Source organism: Onychostoma macrolepis, chromosome 03, assembly GCF_012432095.1.
Source record: "Onychostoma macrolepis isolate SWU-2019 chromosome 03, ASM1243209v1, whole genome shotgun sequence".
NCBI lineage: Eukaryota > Metazoa > Chordata > Actinopteri > Cypriniformes > Cyprinidae > Onychostoma > Onychostoma macrolepis.
The window spans coordinates 19,004,957-19,023,866 of NC_081157.1; the positions used below are offsets into that span (position 1 = coordinate 19,004,957).

Consider the following 18,910-nt stretch of genomic DNA (forward strand, 5'->3'; position numbering starts at 1 on the left):
TGCTGCCTTGGCAAATTGCTGAAATAAAATGTTGTTTATACTTTATTTTATTCTAGTAAATTTTACTTTAGTTTTAGTTTTAGTTACCTATGGCCACAACTAATGATTATTTTGATAATGGATTCATCTTTTGATTATTTTTTGGCTATGTGCAATTAAATATGTTAAAAATGGGTTACTATTTTAAGTGATTTCTTGCCATTTGAAAGTAGGAGTTACTGAATTAAAATTATAATAAAAAAGACAAAATTTTAACTGATACGAGGCAGACTTGAACATATTTTTACTTCGTGACAATATTCCCTTTATGGTTATTGCTCTATATAAAATACAATTGTGTTACATGTAGAATTTAAACTTACATTTCATGTCTAACAAGAAATATATAAAACAAATTTTAAAAAGTACATTTTATTTGGAATTATTGTGTTCCTACTGCATTCTGTCTATTTTGCCACATTTATTCAGTGAAGTCTGAGAAGTTTATCTGAGACTAACTTGCTGCCAGCATGAACCTTTATGCAAAATGGAAATAGAAATACTAGGCTGCTGTCACTTTCAGACCGAATGCATGGATCCAATTTTGTCACTCGGTTTTCACTCAGCTCTTTAACACACAACCGACTGTGTTTACTAAATACTCCACACGACTGCCATTTCAACATTATTGTGTGTGTGTGTGTATATCTGACCATTCAAGGTTTATTTCCAATCACTACAAAGCCTTTGTCTCATCACGGTGACCTTCAAACGCATGCATTTCAAATATTACCACACTACATTATGAATTGCATTGTGGCAAACTATGTAAGTGATAAGAGTGCTTTATATTCTGTGCTCTGTAATCTAGACAATGAAAAGTGCTCTGGGCGTTTCTCCATTAAACAAACAGCACCTCATTACCAGTGCAAGCATCATCTCCAAGCCTTCAATGGTGCTTCTCTATCACTGCCACTGACATCAGTTTGGCCTTCAATCCTTCACACCTCATAAAATCAGTCTGCGCCTCAGGGTGCTTGTGTCCAATCTCAGCTCCAGCTACCATTTGTGATGTGAATCTGAATCTGTGGCAGATGATGAAGGACTTGTCGCAGGGAACTGTGAGTTCACAGAGGACGTCAAGATGTCTGAACTGATGCAACAAATCACAGGTGGACAAGATCTTATTTTAAAATTATTTTTAAATCAGCCAGAATTGTTTGCATGGTAATAATGCTAATAATAATTAACTATTAATCATCATCATCATCATCTCACACACACTGCAGATGGGTAAATAATAATAATAATAGTAATAATAATAATAATAATAATAATAATATTATAATATAATATCATTATTTATTTATTATAGGAAGAAGAGAAAATTACATAATATCATCGTCTTTATCATCATTAATAATAATTTTGTGCCCATCAGCAATGTGTTTTTATATGCTTATAATAATAAGAAGAAGAAGAAGAATTGAATAATTATTATTATTATTAATATTATTGTTGTTGTTTTTCTCTAAACAGTGCTGATGGGAACAAATTAATAACAACAACAACATGATTAATAATAATAAGAAAATAAACGTTTTTATTTTTGTTGTTGTTATTATTATTTCCTCTTATTCTTCATATAATTTTGTGCCTATCAGCTGTGTGTTCAAATAACAACAACAGCAATGATTAATAATAATAAGAAAATAAATTATTATTATTATTGTTAATTATTTTCCTCTTATTCTTCATATAATCAGCTGTGTTCAAATAATACCAACAACAACAACAACAACATGATTAATAATAATAAGAAAATAAATTATTATTATTATTATTATTATTATTATTATTATTATTATATGAACACACAGCTGATGGGCATCAAATAATATGAAGAACATAATCAGTAATCAATAAGCTGAATGTATTTACTGATCCTCTGTTGGTCTTACTGATCCACTCTTTGGTGTCGTCAAATGACAAATGATAAAACCAGATGAAAGTTATCTGTGATGGTGAAGTACAGTCATGTTTTAAGCATCAGGGATTGTCCAGACGCTTTCTTCTCATCATGCCCTGTGTGACAGGCTATATTTGCCTTTGCCTTGTCACTAATGTTCCCCACTTTCATCTGTAACCTTTGTGTTCCTGTCAGGGTGCCAGCGGGCAGACCTTAAACTAGGTGCAGGGTCAAACACTTCTCGCAGCAAAACACTGAGGATTGATCTGGGCTGCCAGGAGCTGGCCAACCGCAGCCGACGGAAACTTAAGAGAACGTGACGGATGGGGGCCAACATAAAACACTGTACTGGGACCAGATCCATTAGCCACGTGCCCAGCAGCAAATGTGTGCGAGACCTCCAAACAGCCTCAACATTAACTTCTGCAGGAGCTCTTTCATAATACAACAAAAGCCAGCTGTCTACCTCCCTGACCTTCACTTTACTGCAGGCTCAAGGGCCACAGCCAGTTCAAATAGACCAGGAAAAATCAAAGATATGATCTTCCTCTGGAGATACAGCTTTAGAGGATAATGGGGGGGGGGGGTACAATACAGTACCATGAAGAGATATAAATAAGTCAGATAAAATGAACAGATGACACAGAAACAAAAAAGGCGGATATGTTCAAATAATTTAAGGCTAATGAAATAGAAACCACAGTCTGCCAACATCATTGTCTGTTGTTGGTTATATGTTGTAGAAACAGTAATGTAGAAAATACTATTGGTTAGTGGTAAGTTCATTTACTCTAGAGTGAAAAACTGACAGACAAAAAAAAAAAATCTAATGGTAAAATCTAAAAACAGTAAATTGACCTTCCCAGAATTCTCTTTGCAACACTTCACATTTGATGCTTTTCACTGAAATAAATATGTTCTTATGTTTTTTTTTTTTTTTGCTTTTTCTTATGTCATGTACATTAGAGTTTTATGTTGTTTAATTCATATTTATTGCATTATTTTAGTGTCATGTGTTACAGTGACAGTATTTTGCATTTGTGTGTTTTTATGGAAAGCTACTTGTGATGATATTTGATTTATCATGTGCCTTTCTCTTTACCATCTGCATTTTTGAAATTGTTGTCAGTCAGAGCTGGGTAGATTACGTAAAAGTTGTAATCTGTTACCTATTACAGATTAAATGCTAAAAACTGTATTTAAAAATGTAATCAAGGTTACTCATTTTAGGTAATAAATCAGAGAACTGTAAACATGCAAATGTGTTGTTAAATTACTGAAATATTATCTTCCTCAGAGATATTTTAAGTAAATATTTTATTTTAAAGGGTTTGGCTGAAAAAAAATAAAAAACCTTTGGGAATCCCTGCATTACGTGAACAATCATTAATAAACATGAAAACAGCAACGAGATTACATGCTCCAAGTCTTCCAGGTTTAAAATATTTTTGTCCAGACTTCCAGAATCAACAGTCACTGAAGATCACTGGATATGAAAGAGATATAGTGTTTCACAGGTAGGCCTATGCATCACATAATTATTTGTTTTATACATGGGGCAATTGCTTGAGAGGTGCTTTTCCCCCTCATATTTATAAGCATGGTTTGGAAATTTATTAACATGACATTTGCGAATATACTCAAAGCTAAATATTATGAAACATGGTAGGATTTTAAAGGAGGACAATTTAAATGAGGAAAAAAAAAAAAGAAATAGGAAGCATCAATAAATTATTAATAATTTACTGCTACTGTGTATATAATATGTAATCCATAAAAATCTGATTATGAGTATTTTATAATGTAATATAATCCAATTACAAGTACTTAATTTTTGGAATCCGATTACGTAATTTACAATTACGCAATTACAAGTAATCAGTTACTACCAAGCTCTGGTGTCAATATATTATAAAAGGTAAAAAAAAAAAATTTAATTTCGTATATTAATTTTAGGGGTGTAACGATACACGTATTTGTACCGAAAATTTTCGTTACGGGTCTTTTGGTTCGGTATGCATGCTTACCAAATAAATCATTCAATTTTCAGGAAATTCAGACAATAAATGCACCCTCTGATTTGGCGAGAGAGATCGCTGTGTAAACGCTTCAGTTCTAACGGCAACGAGGAGAGCAATTGAACACGATCATCCCTTCCTCTTAACTACTAGTTTTAACATGAAATAAACATGAATGAACATCTCATGCAATCGCTCAGTTAATGTTTCAATTGCAGAAAGAATCAAGACGTCAGCTTCTAAACAAAATGCCACGTAGCATTTCAGTTACCTCAGGCAAGTCATTAGTGTCCACAACTCATTATTTGCTAAAGAAATTAAGTCTAGAGAAGATAATTTCGTGAAATATTAGACTATATACTTAATTATATTTTACTTTACCTGTTAGTGATGTCTTAATTATTTGATGTATGTTTAAATAAATCTTTTACGAAACAAGTTATGACAGAAACTGTGTAAATGGAAATTGTATAATTTAGAAATTACTTTAAAAAGTACATTTTAATTTGATTGTTGATTATTATAGTTAAAAATAAATAGTAATTGAATTTAAGTTTCGGGCTCTGTTGGTAATTGTAACCTTATAGCAGGGGTGTCAAACTCAGTTCCTGGAGGGCCGGAGCCCTGCAGAGTTTAGATGCAACCCTAATTAAACACACCTGATCCAGATAATCAAGTCATTTAGGCTTATTTGAAAACTGCATGGTTTGTGTGTTGGAGCAGGGTTGGAACTAAACTCTACAGGGCTGCGGCCCTCCAGGAACTGAGTTTGACACCCCTGCCTTATGGTAATGTAAAAGGGCTCCCTATAGTTTAGAACAGTTGAGCTGAGCAGTCCATTACATGCAGCCAACACAAGTGTACACCACTGAGCCCCGCTGTGCAAATATCATCACAGTGACTACAAAAAAAAGCATTAGGTTTTGTCAGGCCTCGGTCCTCTTTGAATCACCACTGACAGCCTGCAGTAATGGATTAAGATCAGAGGATTCACTTTAGATGTTTCCAGCTCGACCTAGGAGCTGCTAAAACAATTTGGAATAAATTTACTGTGAGCTGAAGCTGTGATGGGCTACAAAAGAAACAACATGCGGATGAGACGTTTCACTGAAAAGAACCTGAACACAAAGGCTTGATAATGAACAGAGCTTTAAAAAAAAAAAAAATGCATGCAGGATATATGAAAGCAATGTCTGAACGATGAAAGCCTAGAAACCAGAGATGCTTGATACCAAAGATATAAGGTTTTATTGCTGAAGGAGGTTTTTATAACATTTCTATCTTAAGAAATGTTTCATATTTCCAAATAAATACGAATGAGATCCGCAAATAGATGTTAGGAGTTTTCAGAAAAAAAAAAGAAGAATAAATGTGATTGGGTGGAGCAAGAACATGCTGCGATCTGTTATCTGATTAGCTTGAGTACAGTAGATGTGGGGAGAAGTCCACGTATTTGTTGATTTGTGTGCAATGCTTCAAAATCCACAAATGCATGCAGTGATTCACATATGCACAGGAAACATTTCACAAATTAATGCCAAAAACAAAATTTTTTGATAAATGGCAAAGGCGGTTTTATTTATTTGTGAATTTTGTGAACCTCCTAACATATTGGTGGGTCTTAGTATTAGTGAATGTGTTTGATTTTTGTGAATCTCTTTGCATTTGTGGATCATGATGTTTTTATTTGTAAATACAAAACAATTCTAGACAGGCAACAGTGTGCAAAATGAATTAATCTGCAACGGATCATTAAATTACTGTTGAAAGAACTCCAGGATGGAACATACAGTACTATTAATACAGGATTATGGAGTAAAGAATGGAAATGAGCCATATACAGAGAAACACTGAGAGACCATGACCTAGCAACCACTTAGAAATGTGCTAAAAGCCACCTAAGCAACTGCATAGCAACCATGTGGAACCCACAAAACCCTTGCATCACGGCAGTGGGTTTTTCAGTCAAAACTAAAAAAAATTAAATAAATAAATAGTAATTACCTGAAAATTGAAAACACTATATTTAAAAAATTAGGCCCCAAGAAAAATGCATTGGGCTCTTCAGACAAAAATAAAACAAGGAGCACCATGTAATGAACGACACAAACGACAGAACCTTTTAGTCTTGTCTTAAAAATCAAGTGTTGTTTGAGAATCAGAGTCAGAGTCGACCCAGGAGTGTGTTTTCCGTACAGCGACATAACTCACTGCTTAAATACCAGAGAACAAGGCATTGCTAGAAAAATTAACTAGCTAATTATGACTGTTTCCCAAACAAGTTACTGCAGTAACTTTGTCGCACATTATTGTTATTGTTATAAGTTGGTTTGACAATATAAGACTGTTGTTAATGACTTGCATTTTGGCCCTTCATTTACATGACAATGGTGTTTTGGAGACCTGAAAACACAAACATATAAAATTTTCGGGTTTCAAAGTGCAAGTTTTTTGAAAACGATATTGTAATCGTTTCCATGTAAACTACAAAAACGTGTATTTGTAAAAATGGACATGTGCGCATATGTCTTATGTGTTCAGTCTATTAGGACAGGTGTTTCTTTACAAAGTTACCGCCATCTACTGGTCTGGCATGTGTTTCAGTTGTTTTCCAGGATCCAAGTGAATGAGGATTATTTCGACAATATTGCTATCTATACATGAAACTTTTCAAAAATGCGAAGGAAAAACATTTCCGTTTTTAGTATATCGTTGTCGTGTAAACGTACCCTAAACGTGGGTTCTCCAGGGTACTACAGCACATGCACACTCACACTCTTCAACACGCCACTTTCATTTTCTTGATAAACTGACAGATGAAAGGATGAAAAGTGTACATGGAATGAAAGAAAGTTTGTAGGACTTTGTACTGCATTACAGGCTTAGTCCAGACAATAGGCAGGGGATGAATGACGACAGGCGGCCTAGGTGAGTGGCCACAGAGTCCAGTCCAGGATGGCAGACCGCCAGAGAGCAGTGAGCTGTAGGCCAGAGTTTAGCAGCGGTGTCCAGACAGTCCACACTAGTGATGTCACAAGATCGGCACAGGCCTAGCAGCATGGCAGACCCAGGGAGGGGACCGGTTGCCCAATCTGCTAGACTAGACTAGACTAGACTAGGGACTGACGAGAGACTAAACCTACAAACAACTAGGAAGGGAATAAGCGGAATCACAGGACTGGTAAGACAGAGCAAGCAAACACTGACGTAGCACAACGAACTGGCAAAACAAGAGGGAAAGGGAGAACAATTTAAAGAACAGAAGAACATGAGGAACAGGTGACAACACTCAGATAAACAAAGAGAGAACGAGAGGGACAGGTGACATAACTCAGACAAATGAGGACTAAACAAGGGGGCGTGGTAACAAGTAACATGGAGGCAGGACAGGGGGAGCACATGGCAAACAACAACAAAGACGGAGCCATGTGCTCAAACACAAAACAAACAAGGAAACATTAAACAGTGACAAAACAGACAGGGCTGTCAGGGGAGATCCCTGACATATTAGCTTACTTTTTTTACTTAAGTCCATCACTGCATCCAAAAATCGCACTCTTCCCTACTATATGTGACCCTGGACCACAAAACCATTCATAAGTAGCACGGGTATATTTGTCGCAATAGCCAACAATACATTAGCCTGACTATGTCAGACTTCGTACTTCCGCTCAATTTCATTTAGCTTCTGTACTCAGTCTGATATATCAAACCATCTCCCAGTTTATCTCCGGCTCCGCACCAGCCGTCCAACCAACGAACAGAGCTGAGAGCCGTGACGTAGACGCTAAGCACCGAATTTAAGATTGTAGTTTAGGTGAGAGAAATCTAAAACGACAGCGGACATGGAGACACGGGATGCTATTCGCTCTTTTGTGGAGAATATTCCCGGCATTTGCCAACTGAAGCCTGAACAAGAAGAGTGTTTGGTTCACATTTTCAATGGAGGTGATGTTGTGGCCCTACTCCCGACAGGTTTTGGGAAAAGTTTAATTTATCAACTGTTACAGATCGTCAGCGAGAAACTGGGATAATTGTGGATGTGTAGATTTACTTCACATAATCTGCAAAAGTTGTTCACAGCCATCTTCACTCCGGTATTTCGCTCGTGTGTGTGTGTGTGTGTGTGTGTGTGTGTGTGTGTGCACTTTGGATGGGTTAATTGCAGAGCACAAATTCCGAGTATGGGTAACCATACTCGGCCACATGTCACTTCACTTGTAAATTTAATATGTGAGGCTTCTGGTGTCATCTGCTTCCAGTTTATATTCAGCTGTACAAAACAGCTAGTTATGCTGCTTTAAATTGCAAACTGACATTTCTTAATATATTATTTTAATGTATTATCTTAATTATAAACACGCAGTTTTACCATTTACTGCACTTTCATATTCTTCTCGTTATTGCAGAGTTCACACTGCACAAAGTTGTTGGATCACCGTTGTTTTCTCACTGCACAGCTATCTGGGGTAGAAGTCAGTTGCTGCTGTGTTCACATTGCATGATGGACACACTGCATGACTTAACAATAGGAAAAAAATAAAATAAAATCACCAACAACTCTGTCTGGTCCGCAAACTAGGTTTCACAACCAAACGCATGCAAGAAGTGATAAAGAAATAACGCAAGATCACGCATGAGATCAGAGTTCTCACGCAAGACTGGAAATGTTATTAAAATGGTAGCCCGCATGAAGTTCACGATACAAATGGTCGACTAATCTTTCCTCCATTTCTTTGGTCCAAATAGACAGAAAAGGAGCCTTTCTCGGAACTGAAGCCATGCTTGCTGATATTATGGTCTATAACTGTCATAAGCTTCCCGCTGCCCTGTATCTTGCTCTCTCATTGGCTGTAGGTCAACGCCAATGTATTTTTCAGTCAGAACTCATGTCTCACAGCATAATTTTTAATCGCAACAGGTCCAAATATTTAGCATGCCAAATATTTAACGGGCATCTGCGATTCTCTCAGATTGCATCTTTGATAATTCACACTGCGTGATTGTCACTCGCGTGACCAAGCACCAATTTCCCTCCAATTTTAGGCATTTGTTGGCAATTTTGCAAAAATCAGGGCTAAAATCATACAGTGTGAACTCTGCATAAACAGCTTACTTCTGCATTGAACATTTTTTTTTTTTAACAGTCATGAGTTCAAATGTAGTACCTACTCAGCCAGTATGTGGTTTTGAACGCATATGCCATAATCACAATAAACTATGCTTCTAACCTCAGGTCAAGAGCTGTAGTTCCCACCACACAAGGTTACGATGCTGTTCCCGAATTTCCCATAGTTTCAGAAAACAAAGATTCACCGAAATAAGTTGGTAATGATGGAACTATAGCTGGCTAACGAGGTTAACGAGACTAGTCGGAGTCTGATTGTCCAAGGATACGTTGACCTTGTTGGTTAAGTTATTTAAGAAGGTGACACTAGTAAGCCATTATGGAGGCCAATATCCAAAACACAACATGTAGCTCAGAACTCTTTCTTATGGTTGCACATCACTGATTCAGCTACTGACAGCCGCATTCAGACGCACATCCAGAAGCTTGTGGCCAAGAATAAGTGCACAAATAACAGAAGATGCTGCTGAAATGGAGGATGGTGCTGACAGCGCATGATGATGATGATGATGATGCACTCGGTGTTTGCTGAACCCCCGCACCACAAAAATGAATCCAGAAATTTCCTCTCCGTCATGACGTCCCAAACCTCCAGGACTTTCTTTTGACTGATTGCATTATTCAAAACATCTCCTTCTGTGTTCCACTGAAAAAGTAAAGTCAGACCAATTTGGGAAATATATGACAGTGTAAATAAAGTAAAGATGGCATTTGAAGAAAAAGTGCAGTGCATTGCAGGATGAGTCATGAATATTTTGCTACTAGATGAACTGAACACACATGAACTAAAAGCCACAAAATGTAAATTTAAATTTAACTGAATCTTTAAATATTTCATGTAAAAGTCCCATTTGTTTACCTTTATTTTGTCCTGGATGTTCACTATCCTTTCCCCTCACACTCTTAGGCCCTGTACACATTGCAGCTAAATTTGGTTGCCAATTCACCTCTTAATGCTCAATCTTGTTCACAGCAAGTTCAATTATTTATTGGAGTAACAACCACATTCAACCGAATTAACTCCTGAAAAATTCATGCAGTGACAGCCACCTTTACAAGTTTCTACGAAGCATGTACAAAACTGAACTTAACTAGTTGTTAATGACATATTTATGCATGTATCAGCAATGTGTGTCTACTGTATGTGCAGTAGAAGAAAATCACAGAAAAAAAAGGAGGCATGAGCCTTGACACATTAGTGTTGCCAGATTTTGCTAGAACCCACACCCCAGCAAACTAGAACATTCCCATAATAAATCCAAATGTTTCTATTGAAAATAAGACAAAGATAACTTTAACTTCAATAACTCCATAAACTACATTGTTTTATAAGCCAAGCCCAAAATGCTTATAATAAGTGAACATGGCAACCCTTCAAATGAGTGTTCTGTGAACTATCCTTCCAAACATAAACAAGACATGATGGCTCTGTTGACGGTGATTTAGTTAAAATTGCAGAACATAAGTCTTTGGTGACTGCAGAGAGACTGTCAAAATTACAAGGTCAAAGGAACTTTTGGATTGGATGGATGATTTAGTCACAACAAGATCGATAACATGCATTTAGAAAATAGATGCATTTTCTTTTTATGCCAAATTGGAGTACATGCTCTCAAAACTACACATGCAGGAACAGAGATACAACATATAAAAGCTTTTTCAAGTAAAATCCTGAAGCTTCTGTATGCCTTTGATAAGTGAAGATTCATCTGTTCAGTGTCTAGTGAAAGTCATTACAATCCAGTTTGAATAGAGAAATGTCCAATTAAGCAAAGAAAGCGTCTTTCCTTTCACCTGTGAAGCCCCTGAGCTTCAGCTGGCCACGGCTCAATTTCTCACCTAATAAAGATGTTACTGTATTTATTTCATGGCTGAGATATAATAATTGCTGTTGAATAAAACTGGCACTCAATAGAAATGACAGTATCATTCTTTAATGTAAATATTTAGAGCAACAACTTTCACTGTAGGAAAGTCAAATCAATTGAGATCTCTTTGATGTCAAAAGTTTTCTCCCAAACAGCAATGAGTTAAAAAGCAAAGAAGATGGCCACGTACGCTGAAAGTCTCCTTGTACATTTTAATCTAATTCTTTGTAATGAAGCTGCTGAATCAGTTAGCAAAACACACCGAATGATTCACATGGAAAACGGACTGATGATCTGAGCGGTTCTCACTGATTTATTGAACTGTTCATATCTGACTCAAAATGTGCCAAGAACCAAGAGAACCGCTGAGTTTGAGTGCATGACTGATGCATGAATGCTAAGTTACATATGGCAAACTTTACTACTGATTATTGTAAAGAAAAATTCTATTTAACACGGCGCTGCAAACCGGCGATCTATTGAAACTCACTGCACGTTTTACACAAATTAGGATACTTTAGATAAAAAAAAAAAATAAATAACTATAAACAACGTTAAAATAATGCAAATTAATGCCCATGCATTTTTTGTGTCGCTGTAGCAGTTTCAAATGATAAAACTAGCATGTCTGCACAGCATTTTTTACATTGTATGTTTATATTGTTTTATCACACATTTAGTTTTCTTTGTATTTAAAACCTATATGGTGTGTTTTGCTATTCACTTGTTTGCATACTTGACTTATTAACTTTAATTGATATTTTACTACATTTACGTTTAATATTTTGATAATGTATGTTTTGATAATAAAACAAAAAATAAAAAGAAAAGAAAATATCTGTGCATTAAAATATCTAAATATAAACATAAATAGAGTATACATATACAATAAATATTAAATTTATATTAAAATATAAATAGGCCTATAAATTAATTGCACATCAGTACGTACCCAATGTCTTCATCCACTAATCTTCCTTATTGTATGAAGTAGTATATAAAATTGCAAACAATAAAAAATAAACATGGTTTATCAATCAGAACATTTTACTTTCAGTGAATTACCAATCAAGAATAAAGTTACTTTCAGTACAAATAAGCAAAAATATAAAAAAAAAAAATATGAATCACCTACAGATTCACAACTTATTTCTGAGGTGTCTAAAACAAAAACAAAATAAAAAATAAAATAACCATATAATGGGATGAGATGATATCTAAAACTTTCTAGACTTTTAAAGGAAAGCTCAGGAGAAGCGCTTCATTTTATCACCTCACTCCTGCAGTCATCTTTCTGGCATCCCTCCACAACTGATTATCTATAATGAATTAAGTCTGGCAGGTGACAGAGGACTTTATCACTCAAGCACGATAAATGTTACGATGAATGTTCGTTCACTGCAAGAGGGTAACTCTCTGTACACATACAACACACAGCAAAAGCAAGAGTCACACTTGTTTCCAAGAGCCAAGAAAATGTCCTCGATGCTAGTCAAAACGAGGATTTGAAGACATCTGGGAAGCCATGACCTGTAATCTCGCTATCAGCTCAGTAACCTCTCATGAGACCTTTAATTGATCAAACAGATTTTAACTAACAGTCTCAGCCGTTGCTAGGTAAATCAATCATCCATAATGTCTGCAGATGGCTGTTCCCTCTTATTAAAACACACGCCCATGTACACAAATGTGGTAATTGTTTTATAATGATAATCAAGCCTGTTAAAGAAAAAAAAACATCAGAACATCATGCTAATTTGGGGTTTAGCTTACTCTGTTTTCAGTATACAAACGGATGGATACTTAGAGCTATTAAGCACGGATATTAACGATGATGCTTTTTAACATGAGGCTTGCTTGACCAGAAAATGCATCTGTGGTGTCAGTCAGCAGATGGGCTGCAAAAGCACAAAGCCTCATGACGGGAAGACAGCAGCCACTCACTCTGGTGTTGCATTTAAGAAGCGCTGATAGATCTGATAGTCTCTGCTCAAATCCATTCCATCCAATTACAGTTACATTCAGTCAGTCGATTTGAGATGCAGATTTATGCGCATATGCACCGACTATATTAGTACCTAGTTAGTGGGAACAGAAATTGTCTGGATATTATTTTATCAATGTTTAGATCGCATTAAAAGCTTTGAGATGTTGTTTCTGATATATATGAAGACACTGGTCAATAAACATGCCTAATATAATGAATAAAACACACAAAAATTAATATCTATGTAAACACACATTTACTTTTCATAGAAGAGGCTTTCCATTATACATACTCCTAAAAAAAAGTCATGTTTTCCTTTATACATCCCTCTGAATGTGTGCTGCTTAGTTATTTTAAGTTCATTTTGTCAACTTTTATGAGTGAGCATAACACTGACATAGACTAAAAACCACAAAACACCAAATCTGATTTAATTTGTTCTTTCCGACATTCCTAATGTTCTGTTTCCTATGGATTGATTATCCAGACTGATTTTAAATATTTGTTTTCATAATACTGTTAGGGGTTGCATTAGGATACATCTAATGTGCATCCAAACAACCCAATGTAATGTAATCAAAACGGTGCTAATCTTTCATTTACGTTATATAAAATAAAAGATTATATCAATCTCTATCAGTGAACGAGCTGGGGTTTTTAATTTCAGTGAAAACACTGGTTTGATAGAGGCACTTGGCACTGCTCCATTATGTGTAAATGACTCGTTATAAAATACGTTCCCAACCGATAACTGCAATAAACAGTTTATCAAAATAATCATCCCCATCTTGTTTTCCCATTTAAAAAGAACATTTAAACAATGTCAAAATGACACTAAATGAACAACAACAACTGAGTCAAAGAGTAACGCGAACGGAAAGTTCCACAGCACCACCAAGTGGATTTAACTATAGATGTTTCTCTGAGAGAGAGAGAAAAAAAGAAAAAGTTACAAACAAGAAAACTGAAATAAACTGAACTAAAATAGACGAAAATGCCATTTGGGGTAAATTAACTACGATAAAAGTCAAAGGAGTAAAGAGTACGCCACTCTGGTTTGCATCTACAAATGAGTTATACTGAATGAACCGTTTTTCATACATGTTTCAACCATCACAATCACTAAATATAAACTTACTGAACTTACCTCTTCCACTGTTAGTGGCATGCATATCCGGTATTCCTTCATCAACATCGTCCTCTCCTTATGATTCCCACGCTAGATCGAGTGCCAATGATCATCTAAATCAATTCAGCCATCTGGTGATGAATGCAATCACGAGTTGTCATATATAAAGATTGCAAGTATCAGTGCACTTCTGTAGCCAGGAACGTTCTTGCCGTTGTGTTCGCAGCTAACACTTGCTCGCTCGCGCGCAGCTCGTGATGTTGTAATGAATTCACTCTTGGAATTTGCCGATGCTCCTGCGTTTTTACGCACAGGGAAACGCGCCAGAAATCCAGGGGAGAAGACGACTGTCGCAGCGTCTCGGTGTTTATGGGGTTTTAAACTTTAAAACGAAGCGGGTCTTTGCTCTTGTCTTCTTTGTAACGTAGCCCCTGCGCTCCGTGCACCTGTCCCGTCCCGCTCCGCATAGATGATGATACAGCGATGGTTGCTTTGAGTAAATCTCAGCGCGAACTCGGTGCACTTGGAGTTAGTTGCATTGTTTTCTTCGTCTAGTGAAATGAGAGATGTTGTCTAGCTGTCGTTTTCTCCGCTGCGCTAACGCGGGATGGTAAGTTTGCAAGGAGAAAGACACACTGTGGCGGTGTGGCGCAACGCATCACAGTGTTTTCAGCAGACAATACCGCCTTCGAGCGACTGGCGGCGCTACTGGCTGCAATATCACACACCACCCGCAGCAATTAACCCAGCGAAAAAGAGTTCGTTTGTTTGTTTGTGAGTTTGCGAATGGTTAAGAAAATCAAAACCGGGTCGCTTATACGCTCTGTAACATATAGGACACTACAACATGTAAGATACTGTGACAAATATTAAATAAACGAATATCAATATTCAGTAAGTATTAAAAAAGTACTAAATTAGAAATATCAAATATCTTAAAACGCATTATTTTTAGGTTGTTGTTGTTGTTAAATCTGATAGAATAGAATAGATTTAGTTTTTTTTTTTTTTTACTTTAATTCAGCAAGGATGCAAACTTTAAGTAACAAAACCGTTTTGAATAATAATCAAAAATGTTTTAGCTTCAAATCAGCATATTTCAATGATTTCTGAGGGATCATGTGACCCTATCCATCCATTTATCAATAATAATAATAGAACACTTTTTAATTATAATAATATTTCACAATATTACTATTAGATTACTATTAGACTTTGTGAGCATACACTACCAGTCAAAAGTTTTTGGACAGTAAGCTTTGTAATGTTTTTTTTTTTAAGTCTCTTCTCACCAAGCCTGCATTTATTTTGATCAAAAATACAGCAAAAGCAGTAATATTGTGAAATATTTTTACTATTTAAAAGAACTGCTTTCTGTTGGAATATATTTTAAAATGTAGTTTACTCCTGTGATGACAATGCAAAATTTTCAGCATAATTATTTTTTTTTCAGTGTCACATGACCCTTCAGAAATCATTCAAATTTGCTGTTCAAGAAACTTTTTTTTTTTATCATTATTATCAATATTTAAAACGGTTGAGTGGATTTTTACAGAATTCTTTGATGAATGAAAAGATCCAATTGTCAGCATTTATCTGAAATAAAAAGCTTTTGCAACATTACACACTATACCATTCAAAAGCTTGGAGTCAGTATATTTAAATCATTATATATTTATTATGAAATTATAGAAATTAATACTTTTATTTAGCAAGGATGCATTAAATTGATCAAAAAGATGATGATAAAGACATTTATAATGTTTCATTGATCTATTTCAGATAAATCTTGTTCTTCTGAACTTTCTATTCATCAAAGAAACCTAAACAATCTACTCAGCTGTTTTCAACATAAAATTTGTATTTATTTATTTGAGCAGCAAGTCAGAATATTATAATAATTATGCTCAAATTCAGCTTTGAAAAGACAGGAATAAATTACATTTTAAAATATATTCAAATGGAAAGCAGTTCTTTTAAATTGTAAAAATATTTCACAATATTACTGTTTTTTGCTGTATTTTGGAGCAAATAAACACAGGCTTGGCGAGCAGAAGAGAATTATTTAAAATCTTGCTGTCCAAAAACTTTTGACTGGTGGTGTAAGAGAAAATAATTACAAATAATTTTAAAATCCTAATGATTGCAAACTTTTGAGCAGTGGTTAGTGTGAAGTTGAATATTCTATATTCATCTATAAGTGTCTGAGGTACATCTAATATTACCGACCAGGAAAAAAAAAAACACACCGTCAATATGATACGAAGTATTTTATTTATTTACAATATAAAAGCCAATTATTAATTCATTAAATTATTTATTAATTAAACAGCCAAGTATTAGTAAGTACATAACTCCGTATAAACGTCTTTTCTACATGCCTTTTATATTTTAGGAAGGGAGCGGGAGAGGGGACCGTCATATTAGCGGGCCCTGTAAATAAAAGCTAAAAGACCCCTGCTCTAAAGTGTGAGGGTCCTGCAGTGTGTGCTCTGCGCTGGCAGGAAGCGGTGCGCAGACAAATTTGACCCATAATGCACTGCGACAGGCTGACAAGTGGATCCAAGATGGCGTAGAAAGTAAAGCTAGGTAAGTGCAGACTTCCTCTAACACCTTTCTGCGGTGCACCGTTCGCCCTCCTCACCTCTGTCCGCCGTCGATCCCGACATCCAGATGCGGCTGTCAGCTCGCGTGTTCCGCGCGTCAAAACTTGAAAAATCGCGGCGCGCGTTTGCACGATTAATGTGATGATGAAAAGGCCTGATCGCAGCTGCGCTACACTGACTAGCAGCTAAAGATGTTCGCGTCTAACTGCGATATTCCCTTCACATCTGTGCCGTTCATCACGCACACGGACAGATACATGAGTGCAGGGTGTATGTGAGTGAGAATCAGTGCAGATTGTTTGGCAAATGTTGCCGAATAATGTTAATATGTGTGTCCGGGGGCGGCTGGAACTCAAGGCCAAGAGAGTAGCGATCATCGCAGTCCACATACACACATTATAACCTTTCCCTCTCGTGATTAATCGTGATTATCAACCGCTATGCTCGTCCCATAATCATATATCGTATATCACTGCGCGTTATGGCTGATTTGCTGTGTATTTGCGTTGATTTGGCTGCACACACGCAGTTGTTGTTGTTCTTCTGGATGGACACAGTGGCTGTGTTTCAAAACCTAGCGGGCTGCCTTCCTAGACATCACGTTTGGGCGTCGTAGGCGCATTTTTCGAACGTTCGAATCGCACGTTCTAATCGAACCGGTTGAACGTTTGAACCGAACGCTGGAACCGAACGTCTCGAAGGCGTCTGCGGTGCCCGCTGATGTTGTCTGGGTAGGCAGCTCGCTAGCTTTTGAGACGCGGCCACACACTCTCACTCAGACGGGACATCTATTATTAACTGACCCGGAATCCAAATATAGAGTGTTTATATATTTTACTGAGGCTCTGTTGCCTTGTTTGGTGTGCTGGAGGTTAATTAGATGTTGGTTTGCGAAGACTGTGTTATTGTGTGATATCTGACAGTTCCATTCTCTGTGTGTGGAAGTGAGAGAGAGACTCTGCACAGGGTGTGTGTTATACATGGAAACTAGATGTTATGCAAATTTCAACAACAATACAGTTATATGTCATGTTATATATTTGTCATGTGAGACTAGTGAATATACATTAGTAGTAACCTCTTTAAAAAAAATAATAATAGTTTCCAGGATTTATATAATGCTTTCTATTTTATTAGGTTAGTATCATTTTGCCCAGATTTTTTGAGGGGGGAAAAAAAAAAGTGTAAGCATGTTGTTATTATTGTTAAAAATGTAAATGCATTCACCAAGACTCATCTGGTAATGTGGTGTTTTGATGACCATCGTCCAAGAAAGAAAGAAAGAAGAAAACAGGCAAATTTAATTTGTATAGATGCCATTTTCGCATATATGGTTTTACATTAGTAACAATAACTGTATTATATATTGTATTTTGTTGGGGACTCTAGTTTCCATAGTACATTTACAAAGTGATGGTATTTCTAGTTATTTTACGGTACATTACAGTTTAGAAGATTATTTTAATTTGTATTTAAAGTTAAGCCCATGAACAAAGTATTATTGTAGATGAGCTGTGGCTGGTGTCTGTTCATATGATGGCCAATATAATTTAAAATATAAATATAATATTTTGATTTTAGATTAGTGGGTTGGATTTTGGTTTAGCTGCTTGGAATACAATTTTTGGAGCATTCACTCAAACCAAAAAAAAGAAAGAAAAAAAAACAATGTGGAAAAAGCGTTCACAGCAGCCTCCACTAACTCAGCCCAGATGGACGTTACAGCTGTGACCTAATTATTACAGAAAAGGAAAAATGACTCCACACTACAACAGTATTTGCACAAACCAGTGCAACCGGTGTGAAAATGTATATTTGAGTGCCATTTTATGTGTTCAGCACATTTCTCAGCAAGTTTTAGCTAGTTCTTCAGATAAACAAACTTTTGAATGTGTCTTCAGCTGAGCTTTTATAGTTGTTTCTGCCTTGAATAATAATCATATCTTTGAAATTCTAGAGTGTCAGCTTAATTCCAAATTAAAAACTATTTGGACACATTAGTCACATTTAACAGCTCAATGTCACACAGCATTGTATAACAATATATCCAAGCAAGACTTATTTGATTTCACAATTTTAAAATATTTAATGATGAAATAGATACAGTGTTCAAAATATAGACAAAATTGTGGATGTTGATAGTTAATCTGATTGTCTACACCTGTCCACTAAAACACCACCTGATTTAAGTTTGACTTGTGTGTCCAAATACTCTTTGGGACTGCC

At 36.0% G+C, this 18,910-nt stretch overlaps 2 protein-coding genes across 3 annotated transcripts in view; one reads left to right on the forward strand and one right to left on the reverse strand.

Annotated features, from left to right (window-relative positions):
- pitpnc1a (phosphatidylinositol transfer protein cytoplasmic 1a) overlaps nt 1-14,796 on the reverse strand; it is a 106,804-nt gene extending 92,008 nt beyond the window's left edge. Inside the window, exon 1 of the mRNA XM_058771482.1 lies at nt 14,097-14,796. Within this exon, the coding sequence (XP_058627465.1) occupies nt 14,097-14,144 (48 nt within the window). The 5' untranslated portion in view covers nt 14,145-14,796. The remainder of the gene's footprint in view (nt 1-14,096) is intronic.
- A 1,677-nt stretch (nt 14,797-16,473) lies between these two features.
- helz (helicase with zinc finger) overlaps nt 16,474-18,910 on the forward strand; it is a 66,485-nt gene continuing 64,048 nt past the window's right edge. The window contains exon 1 of one of the 2 annotated variants that reach the window (XM_058771480.1): nt 16,474-16,667. The gene's annotated coding sequence lies outside the window, so the exon portion shown is untranslated. Of the gene's footprint in view, nt 16,668-16,711; nt 16,959-18,910 lie in introns of those variants that run through there. The other variant, XM_058771481.1, reaches the window with a different exon arrangement.